The 13,096-nt window shown below is 42.8% G+C and overlaps 1 protein-coding gene across 2 annotated transcripts in view; it reads left to right on the top strand.

The window, feature by feature from the left end:
- Positions 1 to 7,689, top strand: part of slc36a1 (solute carrier family 36 member 1) — a 36,908-nt gene extending 29,219 nt beyond the window's left edge. For both annotated transcript variants that reach the window (XM_063190585.1, XM_063190587.1), the window contains one exon: positions 7,036 to 7,689. In XM_063190585.1, the coding sequence (XP_063046655.1) occupies positions 7,036 to 7,304 (269 nt within the window). In that variant the 3' untranslated portion in view covers positions 7,305 to 7,689. The remainder of the gene's footprint in view (positions 1 to 7,035) is intronic.
- Positions 7,690 to 13,096: the final 5,407 nt, after the last annotated feature.

The following is a 13,096-nucleotide window of genomic DNA, read 5'->3' as shown; positions in this document are numbered from 1 at the left end:
TGTGCTTTCTGTGTGCAGACAGTCACTTGGGGCTATTTTCATGATCACAGGTGCTTTGTTCACTGTTAGTCACTATGGCAACTTGCTTTGCATTCAGTCTGAAGATGATTTGCTGTTTTACTTACAAGAATGTAAACATTGCACCTAGAGCGTGGTTCAAAAGGGTTGGTGGATCAATCATGTGATCTCATGCTCGGGGTGTAATCCGCAATGGGCAGGTCAAAGTTCATACCCCTCGTCCTAAATGTGGCTAGCCACAAGACAACAGGTCGCAAGTAGGCCTGGGGACATATTGAGTCAATCATAGACTCTGATGGTTCAGACCTCATCCTCAACACCGATAAGACGAGGCAATTACTAATGAACTGCAGCAAACATCCTCCTCCCTTTTACTTACAGCCTCTGCACATGAAAGGGACCGAGGCGGTGAGGGCCGACAGACAGCCATACTGCCCTACAAAGCAAAAAGGCAGTAACTGCATACTGTATATACAGTACTATATAACTGCAAACTATAACTTTAATGCCATATATATCAAAGTCTACAGATAAATAAAATGATTGATTTGGAAAAAGGGTGGTAATATAAAGTAACAAAACTGTCACATATCAGTAATATCCCAAAAACCACTTATACTGGATTGCAGCATCATTTTAAAGTCAACTGACTCAGTTTTGAGCTCTGCGCAGTTACTGCCTTTTTCCTTTTTAGGGCAGCATACATTCCTTGAAATGCATGTGACCTCAAACCTGGGGTGATTTTCTCAAAAGAGAAGTTGTTAGCCTGTTAGCAACTTCGGTAGTTTCCAATGGGAAAATGCATTGAAAACAACAAAGTAGCTAATGTAGTGAGCAACTGTGGTTTTGAGAAATTCACCCCTGAGCTGAACCTTGAATGCTACTGCTGCAGTGTAAAAAGCCCCAGCAAAAGGCTGTATTTTATAATGACGCTCAGGAAGGTTGGACTGAACCACCGCCCGCCCTCACCCAGGCCTACAGAAGACTAACAGAGAGCATCCTCAGCACAGACATCACTGTCTCGTATGGCAACACCACGCAGGCTGAAAGGAAGTCTCTGCAAAGAGTCATCAAGACTGCAGAGAGGATTATAGGCACAACACTTCCCTCCATGAACTCAATGTATGTGCAGCGCTGCCAGAAGAGAGCAGAGAGAATCATTAAAGACCCACTCCATCCAGCCAACTCTCTGCTCAGACATAAGCACTGCACGTACAGCCTAAGACACAATAGAGCAGACAGTATCACAAGTAAAAAAGGATTTTTTAATTGCTTCCTCCCTGCCGCAGTCAATTGCCTTTTCCCCTGTTGTACAGCACATCCATAAAATATACCAAATGAGATGGCTGAACTTTCTACATGTTGTAATGTTGTATGTAACCATCTGCCGCTAAACTTTTATGTCGACTGTTATATGAGCTTTGGGGGTAATTAAAATGCTGTCGGCAAGCTATTTACTGGTGGCAAACTAGTAATTAGTTGGTGGTTCTATTAGGTAGGCTTATGACACCCACTTCCACTTGCTAAAGGGATTCACTTTTGGCAAAGTTCAACCAATTAAACATAGCTTAGCATAACTTCCTGAAGTGATCTTGGGTCATTTGGTTCAAATCGGAAAGTAACAAAGGATGATCATATGTAACATTCAATCTTGACGCACAATATGATTTAGCCTTGCATTGCTTGGGTTGAAAAAAACATTTCTCTGAAACCCACACACACATGCTCTCTCTCTCTCTCTCTCTCTCTCTCTCTCTCTCTCTCTCTCTCTCTCTCTCTCTCTCTCTCTCTCTCTCTCTCTCTCTCTCTCTCTCTCTCTCTCTCTCTCTCTCTCAGGGTCCATCATTATTGGAGCACATTCTTCCCCTGCTACTTTCTGCTACTTTCAGCCCTATTTCATTACTCCTACATTTATTTATTCATATATGGCAGTCTGAACTCTCTCCATCCCCAGTGACGCAGAATTGTGTTTTCCTTTCTTGTGACCTGATTTAAGATTATGTAAGAAGCTGTCCTTAACCCATAATGGTCTGCAGACAGCAGCCTTGGCCTGTGTGAAGCAACAAGAAGGTCAATACAAGTTAGCAGCCATTAGGGTAGCACTGTGTTAGCGACTGTGTTGAAAGCTGTCACATGGCCGTTTTTTTGTCTTTTGGAGGCTTCAGCATGGCAGATCTGAAAATCGAATGATGGGATATGTATGGATGTCTGCTGACGCAAAATCGAGGTGCAAGCTCTGCCCTACAAAGGCGAAGTGCAGTAACTTTGCCAACATTGAAACTGATAAAAAAGGCCTTCAAGGCCTTGGTATAAGGTTGGATATCTGCGATTTTGACATAAGAAATATGAAGACCATTTTCAGTCTAAACTCCGTTTTGACAAACTATGTAGTTAGTGCACTTTGCCTTTGTGGGGCAGAGCTAGTCTATTACGACACTAGGAGTCTGGACGTGGCATTAGGTCGAATGACTCACTCTCTGCTATTGATCGCTACCGGAGGACGGGGGTAGTAGACCCGGCCCGTAATCTGGAACGGGATCCATCAGGCCGCATTCATGACTTGATGTGCCCGACTGAGTTAGAGTCACATCGAGCATGTTGCCAAGAGGGTCAGACAGTATTAAGAGGTTCCTTCAAGCAGCATGTTCAATATCTCAAAATCTTCACATGCAGGCTGCATTAGTGGTGATGACGGGGGTCCTTTGAGACATGTCAGCCTGTTTTTATTTGATCAGTTCTGTACCACAGGAATGAGATGGCTACACCCTGACTGACATTTTGGTGAATCCGCTTCATGTGTTCTCATCCTCAAGGGTGGGTAGGTAGCTTAAAAATCAAAAGCTTAATTCTTGGGCCACTTATTTGTGGTAAGTGGTGTGATGGTGAATAAGATCACTTGAAATCATGATAGAGATGATTAGATATTCAACTCCATTTAAACAGTTCATGAGCAGTATTACAGGTAGGCCTAGTTGAAATCATTTCATACTGCCAACATTAAATGCTGAATTGATTTGCACACAATGAGTGTGTATACATGCAGTTCAGTATCCCGAATAGGATCGGGATATTAAGTATCCCGAATTTGCGCTTGAGCATATAAACACTTCAGTATCCCGAATAAGCCCTTATTCGGGATACTGAGAAATCGGGATATGCTAGGTGGAGTATTCCGAAAGAAGCCGGGATACTGACGCATGTAAACACCTTATCCGGAATACAGGGGCTTCCCACAGAACGCTGTTGATGGTATCCAAGCTACACGCATTTGAAGAGAATTCTATAACGGCCAAGAATGTAGACTGGGATATAGCGTTCTGTGCTCCTATAAACACCTTATCCCGAATATGATCATAACCGGGATATGCCTCATATTCGGGATACTGAACTGCATGTATACGCACTCATTGTCTGTAGGGGTCAGTGAAAAATGACGGTTTGCACAATGAAAAATTATAAAATGTTTCAATACATTATTCTAAACGCTCCCATGAGATTTGCTAAAATACATATTTTGTATTTCTGTGTGTTCCACGCGTTGTCAAATCACTTATTAACCATTTTTTTTATGAAGTCAATGTCTGGTTGCCCCTGAAAATGTCAAATGCCACGACGGCAATAAAAAAGTGTAATATGAGGTATAACTTTAAACTACACAGTGACAGTGTTCTGGCCATAAATAGCTAGGCTACTTAATATTCCATCCTTGAAAACACATAATATTGGGATTATCTCAGGATGGAATTGTATGTGACAATGCATTTTGTAAATAAGTTTTGACAAATCATTCTAAAACCAATGAAATGTCAGGACATTGAAATAGAGGACAAAAACTTAGTCATTGTGAAATTTCCTGTAAGACAATATATTGAAGCAAAATGTTGGTTATACCAATCGTTACAAACCTACAACCAGTCTGTATCAGTTGTAACCAGTATTTTCCATGTGACTATCTTGATTTTAGTGCCAGTTTCTTCTGTAAAGTGCCATTAACATTATATATGGTTTCGGAACATTGTATCATTTGACGTCTGACACAAACACATCTGACCATACTTTTAAAGTGTCAAATTATCTGGATTTAGAGTACAGTTATGCCCCTGTGTGCAAATGCTGTTCTTTTCCTAAATCAGACCTCATCTTGAAGTAGGTTTTTATGGGAAATCCATGGACATGGAAGAATAACGCTGGCTGAAAATAGACTGTGTCAGCATATCTCTGTCCAGCCATCTTTAGAGCAGGGGAACAGGTAATGAACTTTTGGAGCCGACCCAAATAGAAATTGCCAGTGATGGTTGTCTAATGGCTTTTTGCACTTGTTTTGACAGCAATTTCCAATGATTTCCCTCCATCTCACTAATGCTTTCAGTCTGATTGATGCAGTCTTCTGATGACTAATACCTCAATACTCACCTCTTCACAACTCTCTGAAGGTGTTCGGGGAAATTGTTCATTTCCATACACCTATCTGTTATGGAAGTGGTCATGCCAGGGCAGGTTTTATGTTCATGTCAATTATTCATGAGCTGTAGAGCATGAATATAGGCCTACTGTACATGAGGATGCAGAGAGGAGGAATGTGCAGGTAGAATTTGTTGATTTGAATTAGTCGATAATAAAGTGGAATTTAGATGATAATAGAGGTATTTAAAACACATTTGTGTAAGGTATTGTGTACACAAAGTCATAGGGTAAAGTATTTAAGTAAAGTAGAAAGTTTGAAATGTGCCCATTTTAAGCTGTGCTCTGAAAGTGTAGACATAGGCAGAGCTACTGTAAATAAGTTCCCTCACGTGCTAAGCAGACAGAAAAAAAGAGGTTTTCAGATGAGTTTTCAGATGAGTTTTAGAAATTAATTTACAATTCACAATTTACAGAACACCTGTTTCTAACAAAGCAGTTGACGCTAACAAAGCTGTTGTCACAGTTGTTTTTCTCTTCTGGGCGTCACACAGGGTCCAGTACATCAAAGTAGGCATCTCTTTATCCCAAGTCAAACAAATGTATGGCATGGACATTTATTTACCAAAGTCTTAAAAAAGTAATTTGCAATCAGGTACCCCCCCCCCCCCCCTGACTATAGCATGACCCCTTGTCGGCTCGGCTGCACTCCTGATGTAATGAAAGCGTTGTCATGGTCACCGCAATCTGTCTCCTTGAAAGCCACACCTGTTACGTTGCATTAGGTTGCCATGACACATGACACTGTTTTTTTTGTTTTTTTATTCCACGTGTAGACTTTGCGACTAACCCTTATGGTAGTCTGACTTTTTTAATGCCATAGGCTTTTAGAGAGTTCAGGGTGAATGAGTGGTGTCATCGCAGCCATAAATGGCGACAATGTTCTAAAACCTCCTCCGATGTTAATTCATTGACACCTTGTGCTCACTCACTCTCACTCTCTCTCTGAACAGAGATTGATATGAGGGTCTTTGACTTCAACTCTCCACGGTGCTTGAATCAATTCTGCATTCAAGTGGGAGTTGTCAAACTTGTCTTGTGTGCAAATCAAGGAGCCACTTTGCTGGAGCGGTGCCTTGTGAAAATAGCTTAAAGCAGAGTGGCATGGCTCATTAGGCATAGGGTAGCTCTTTCTTCTCCTCATCCCTCTAGTCATCATTCTCTTCCCCTCTGTCTTTCTTTCTCTTTGTACCTCTTCATGTCTGTTTTCATGTCACACCATCTTTCTCTCTCAGTGCCTTTTTGTACTCTCTGTTTCTTGTTCCCTTCTCCTGTCGTTCTCTCTCTCTCTCTCTCTCTCTCTCTCTCTCTCCCTCTGACCTGTATGCTACTCTGTATTTGACTTGAAGGCTGAATGATCCAGTAGTTTGACAAGGGCATGACTCAAGACTCAGGGGTGGAACCAGAAAGTAGAGATGGTGGCCACTGGCCAGGATGAGGCAGATTCAGTATAAGCGTATTCGTGTTAAATTGTAGGATGATTTGAAATAATAAAAAATGTGAAATCTTAAGAGCATGAATGTGGACAATGTCTACCTACCAACGTACCCTTTGGATTTCAGGCTTTGAACATGTAGGGCAGGGGTGGGGAACCGTTTTCATTTGAGGGCCACTTAAAATGTTATCAAGCCCTCCAAGGGATGTACTATGAACACAAACCAGGATTTCCCCCTGCAATTTAGGTACTGATGTCTTTCCATACCCACTGGTGGTTAAATTCTAAGTTACCATAACTGACATACTTTGACGTGGCCTTGAGATGAAGGAGCTGGATTGTTGTTGAACATCCTGCCTCTAAAAAGCACCACAGAAAGAATGGGGGAGAAGGGAATAGGAATGGGGAGGTAGGCAAAAACTGAAGGTCTTTTAAATGTAACAAACTGCAGTCTCTCTGAAGACCTGATGGATTCTACAAGGATAGACCTGAGCAGAGCTTGATGTTATGGGCTTGCGAAATGAACTGATTAACGTAGAGAGAATGGAAGAAGGATGTGGGAAAGATGTGCTTTCCCTTTTCTTGGTTTGCAAAACAGGCCCAAATGTCCAAGGCCCATAGATGTTTAAAGAAGTGATTCAGCCATGAAAATAATATGTTCATGAGGTAATATCTGTCCCCCTCTCCAGAGATGTCAAAAGTAAAAAAAACACAGGCCACTTATCCAAGTAACCAGACCTGTGTACTTGTCTTACGGTAAGCTAATGCTGTGCTGGTTGGATCAAACTTGTGGGTTCTTGTTAGGTTTGTTGTGTTTTTCAGTAACAGCACCGTCTATCCACCGTACCTCATTAGGTACATTTGACTAATTGGTGTAACGGGTATGTAGTATCATGTGCTAGTGATGTACCTGCATCATGAATTTACTTGTACTTTTGACACCTCTCCTCTCCTCTCCTCCCCTCTCCTCTCCCCTCCTCTCCTCTCCTCTCCTCTCCTCTCCCCTCCCCTCTCCTCTCCCTCCCCTCTCCTCCTCTCCTCTCCCTCCCCTCCTCTCCTCTCCCCTCCTCTCCCCTCCCCTCCTCTCCTCTCCTCTCTCTCTCCCCTCCTCTCCTCTCCAGGTGCGCTGGCCATCCTGATCCCGGAGCTGGACCTGGTCATCTCCCTGGTGGGCTCCATCAGCAGCAGTGCCCTGGCCCTCATCCTCCCTCCCATGCTCCAGATCATGACCTTCCACAACGAGGGCATGCCCTGCTGGGTGGTGCTGAAGAACGTCTTCATCAGCCTGCTGGGCTTCGTGGGCTTCGTGGCCGGCACCTACATCTCCATCGTGGAGATCATCAATCGCAACAAGGAACGGGCGGCTGGCCTCCACCTCCAGGTCATGTGAAGATGATGATGATGATGATGAACATGGTAAAGGTGACTGTGATGGTGGAGGTGGTGTTGAAGAAGGAGAAGTTTAGTGTTTCTGATTGATTTTAGGCGTGGAGATGGACAATTGGAGAGTTCTGATGATTTTAAGCTAAAATTGATTTAAAAACAGTGCCGTATCATCATGACTTGATTTTGATTAATGGTGAATCAACCCACTGCTGTTTTAATGTTTTTTTGTTTCATATTACGGTCCACGTCGGTTATTGATATCATTGTATCAGTGATGCATTGTTACTGTCTCAGCGCATTTTATTTTTGAAAAGATTATCATTTCAGTCTACTACGCAGTGATTCTTGAAGAAAATGTTTTTATTTTTAATGCCTTGATTTTTGTTTTATTGTTTACCATTTTTAAAACTGACATGTTTTGTAAGATATTTCATTTTCTGCTTATTAATTTGTTGTTTTTATGACCACACAGTATAGATGGACAGTTTGTAAATTATTTGAAATTGTTTCAGTATTGTGTCTTTAATTTTGAAAATGAGAAATCATATGTCGCGGTGATATGATTTCAGTGGACATCTTAAGTGAATTATCTAATGCTGACATTGAAATGATGGTTATGTGCTGGCAAATCATGTGTACCTCCGTACTTTGTTATATTTCACATTCACTTTTTTTTTTAGCTGAAGGAGTTAAGTTCACAAACAAACCCTTCAGTATGCTCCTGTTTGGGAACCCCTTAAACTTCTCTGAGGTACCTGGCACTTTTTCATACAGGCTAATATTATGTTTTGTGGTACCCTACCCAACAAAATCAAATACGATGGATGATAGTTTAAATGTGTACTGCTCACAAGAAAAGGGTGAAAATTCCTGTTTTTTTCTTCTCCTTCCCTCTGCGTTTCATCTCAGAGAATATTTAGGGTTCCCCCCCAGTGGCAACTGGAGGTTCTTGGGGGAACTTTCAGTTTTTACAGTGTAGGAGCTGAGCCAAACCTCTGCATCTATGTATTTATTAGTGGCACTTGGCACAGCACTCCATGTGTTATTTTAGGTCTTGACACAAAACAAACTTGCTGTTGCAGGTGCAACACCGCCCGCTTAAGTGTAAACATAATTCCCTCTCCACAGCTAATATTTTTGGGCAGGTCTGTTTTTAACAGACCACCCTCCCTGGGTGATGGGTATAATTTCTCTGAAACCAGCCAGAGTTGACTCTCAAGACGGTGTGCTCAGGAGAACTTGGAAGTGTCCGTGTACTCAATGTGGCTTAAGAAGATATGGAGAGATCAAAGGAGCAGGTAAATGGTGTAGACTCCTGTGACAAAACACATTAGACAAAGCCAGAGCATGTTAGAATTCCAACAAGATGAGTGTGTTTTCAGGTTTGGGACTTAAGTGAAGAATTACACTCCTCAAGTAATGTACAGTTAAAGCAGTGTCTGCCCTTGCACCGCCTGTCCTACCAGATGTTTTGAGGTAAAGCTAGAAAATGAAACTATGTGGGTTGAACTGAAAATGTGGGTGTTCTATCCTTGGTGGTGTCCTTTTTTTTTTTTTTACCTTTTTTCCAATTCCAAAGCACAAGGTTTTAAACAATTTGTCACAAAATGCACAGACATGTAGTGATTAGTAGGCTCTCACATCTGTGGAAGGTGCAAAGAGTATGTTTCAGGGCTGATTTACTGCAGATAAGGAATTCCTTTTAATCAAAGAAAATAAGGATACAATTTGGTAGTGTTGTATGTCATCTCTGTTTAAGTGGACATGTACACTTGGTTTTATTTATTTATGTTTTTTTATTATTTAGCCAATTACACAACACTTGAACATTTCAAGACACTTTAAAAAAAAGACCAATGTTATGTGCTTCTAGCCCTAAGATCACGCATATAAGATTACAATGTGATGTTTAAGAGTCTTCAGCGTACACATGGGGCGGACGAAAGATTACCTCCTTGTAGGGTAGACACTTCAGGAGCAGTCTGTAGGCTATGTTTTCCATTTTGAAGTGTTGTGTTTGTAAAGCCTTAATGAGACTATGTATATGTATATATAGGTACTGCTTGCCAAAAGTGTCATTCAATGTATGATTTCACATAGAAGCCACATGTGCACTGTAATGCCATGCAAGGGACGCATAGTTATGGACACTCTTCACGTCTGTCACACATCTCCTAGAGATGTCCTTCCTCACTTTCACAAAATGGTTCCACACGTCAAGTCTGTTCCACTAGTAACCGAACAATGAATTTAGTACTTCGGCAGAGATGAGTATTTTCTGTAGCATCGATTTCTTTCAAAGTAGGTTTATGACTTTGGTAAGAGTTATATCAATCGTGTGTTGATTTATGCTGCCCAGGATGTATTTAAAATAATGCTTTATCAATGTGTGCTGAGTGGTGCTATAATACATGGCTAAATAAAATAGTTTTGTGAACTTACACATTCTGCATGTTGCTTTTTTATACTGCTGCTCCAATGATGAATAGTGGGAAGATGTGGGATTGAGTTCAATAACTCAATTCATTTTCATAGCACAAAATAATCTTCATTTGCTTAATTATTTTGTGTTGACGAATTGAATTGAGTCATTGAATTGAATGGAATTGAATTGAAAAGTGCATCAGGTAGTTGTCACCAATGAGCAGGGGTGTTTGTTTTGAACGTGCTGGGGCCTCAATTGCCCACATTGCCCATGGTTCATATATTCGCATTATATTCGTGGAAAAAGTGATCGGGGCAATTTATGGTGATCTCAAATGTGGACGCATCTCAAACATCCACACACCATAAACTACTGTGTGCCCATGCCAATGAGCAGTGCACGTGAAGAATGTCTTTATTGGTAATATGCAGGCAGGGCTGTTGACAGCACTGACTGGGCCCAGGACAAAGTCCTCTGAAAGGGCCCCCCACACAATGCATACAATGTAATGAAGACCCAATTCTGGGCCCCCTCTCTGTCTGGGCCTGAGACAACATACCCGCTTGTCCCCACCTGTCGGCTGCCCTGTATGCTGGTGTAGCAGATGATTATGCACCGGCCACTTTTTACCGATGCATTATAATGAAATCTATCATCATGAAAGACATGGTGTGAGAATAGACTCAAAGAAGGTCTGCTTTTGAAAAATGTCCTGCATGGATGGTCATGACCTTGCATTTCTGCTTACTTGTGTATCTATATTTTAAAAGGCTTGACAGACTTAATTTTGGAGATCACACGTACCAGCAACAAAGCTTCATTTTATGGTTAGGAATTATGCATAATGTTAAATGCATGACTTATCCACCCACCCAGCCACCACCCCACTACCCACTTCTACAAAAAAGTAAGAATTACTTGGTGTTGCTTGTAAACATCTAGCCTGCCTATTTTGGACACCAGATGGAAATTAGCCCTTGGGCTATAATCTGGCACATTTACATGTATGTATATGTTCATTAATGTGCAATGTCCTGAAGAAATAAAGTAAAGTAAAGTAAAGTAAAGTGTTCTGGGGGTTATACACTGAATACATACAGTGTATGATTAATGAACATTTAATTAAGCCTGTGAACTATCAACAAATACATCTTTTGTATTTCTACACCCTGCCGTTTTGTTCTTTAACCCCTTGGCACGGAGCCTGTTATAACCTTACTGTCAGCAATATTGTAATGGCTATGTCTTAATCTGTCTTTTCAGCAAATAGTGAATAGGCCCGCTGGCGATCCCATCTGCTCTAAGAGGCTACGACATCTTCCCCCTATCTGCTTTTATACAATGAAGTCTGTCCATTTCTGATCTCTGTTTCTCAAGTCGCTTGCTGGTAGGTGATGGAAGGAATGCTAAGCAAGTGTTCATGTAAGCAAGCACGCCTTAAAGCCTGGCACAAGGCATTATATTAGCATATCGATCCCATCACCTGCCCCTACCCACCACCCGGCAACACAATCACCTACTAAACCACCTACCCTCACGGCAACGCATGTTTGCTAGCCGTGAGCAAGTTCAGAGGAAGTTCATGGCTGCAGTTACCCAAGCAGTGAGCTCATGGGTGCGCCGTGGCTGGTGGATTTTATGCCCTGACATTCTCCTGTGGCATGAGTGGCCTTCTCCCGTGCCAGCTTGACACTTCATGTCCAGAGGCTGTTTTTTGATGGCCTCACTTTACCATGGCATGGGCTCATTATGGGTTAATACACTGAGATGTAGCCCATATGCATTTAGCGCTGGCTATGAAATCGACGTGTAATAGTGTAAATAACCACGAGGCGCTCTTCAGAACGACTGTGCCCGCTCGTCCACAAAGCACACATCTCATCACGTTTGCCCCTCTCCGCCATGCTTCATCTGCTTTTCATATTTCCTTAAAGAGCTCTCTTAAACGGGAGGATATTGCTGGCCATTTGCCGAATGCATTACTGTAGTGATAGTCATATTTGCAACCAGTGCCGGATTAGCGCACAGGCTAGATATGGCTGCAGCCTAGGGGCCCTCACCTGCTAGGTGGGGCCCAATTTGACAGAAGTGAAAAATTGCTGAATTGTGACAAGATGCGATATTTAAAAAGTCTTATGCTATGTTGAGCACAGTTGGTAGGCAAGTTATCCTTGCTTTCCTAGCTCATAAGTATGACACTGTCTATGTAAATTTGTCGTGAAACCATCGGGGGGCGGGGGAGCCCTGCAGGCTAAGGGCCCTGGGCCATCTTAATCCGGCCCTGTTTGCAACCTTATTTTCCGTGAATAAAATGAGGCTTTACTGTATTTTGGCCTGCTGTGGATTCTTATCCTTCTCTCAGTACACACCATTCTAGCTCCATTTATTAGGCCATCAGGCCGTGAGGGCACTTGTAAAAGTTATCCTTCCTGACAGGTGCACTTCTGCTCCTCTCCTTTGCCAAGCCAACCTCTGTTTTGGGTAGCATGCCCTCTCTGCATCTGATGTGTGTGTGTGTGTGTGTGTGTGTGTGTGTGTGTGTGTGTGTGTGTGTGTGTGTGTGTGTGTGTGTGTGTGTGTGTGTGTGTGTGTGTGTGTGTGTGTGTTTCTGTGTGTCTGTGTGTGTCTGTGTCTGTGTCTGTGTCTGTGTCTGTGTGTCTGTGTGTGTGTCTGTGCGTGCGCCTGTGCGTGTGTGTGTGTGTGTGTGTGTGTGTGTGTGTGTGTGTGTGTGTGTGTGTGTGTGTGTGTGTATCTGTGTGTCTGTGTGTGACTGTGTCTGTGTGTGTGTCTCTGTCTGTGTCTCTGTGTGTGCGCGCGTGTGTGTGCGCCCGTGCGCGTGTGTGTGTGTGTGTGTGTGTGTGTGTGTGTGTGTGTGTGTGTGTGTGTGTGTGTGTGTGTGTGTGTGTGTGTGTGCGCGCGCGCACGAGAGTGTGTGCTTGCGTAGGCCAGGCCCTACATACGTGCATAGATGAGGGTAGAATTGCACCTGCGGCTGTGACCCACCTTGTCGGATGTGGGGACTTATGGAGGCTGCGTGCCTCGTGTTGCCCTGTGGCGGACATGTTGTGTCGTGTCATGTCTCGGCCCTTTCTCTGTAATGCTTCCCGACATGGCCACAAATGTGTGACGTGCAGTAGCTCCCATTTCCTTTGAGCTAAGAAGGGGAAAAAAACAGACTCTGTGGCCCCTGATCAATTCCCTCCGCAGCCTGTTTCATGTGAAGGTGAACGTCATTGGCATTTGTGATGCACAGCACGCAGTGCGCATGACAAATTTGCATTTATTCCTCAGCAATAGCGTTGCCACCTCTGTCTGACAAGAAAACCTGGACATTTCAAACTCAATCGACCTTTTTGCTTGCTTCCAATGGC

Source organism: Engraulis encrasicolus, chromosome 23, assembly GCF_034702125.1.
Source record: "Engraulis encrasicolus isolate BLACKSEA-1 chromosome 23, IST_EnEncr_1.0, whole genome shotgun sequence".
NCBI lineage: Eukaryota > Metazoa > Chordata > Actinopteri > Clupeiformes > Engraulidae > Engraulis > Engraulis encrasicolus.
Note: the sequence above shows the minus strand (reverse complement) of the source record. Positions and strands in the feature narration are given on the sequence as shown.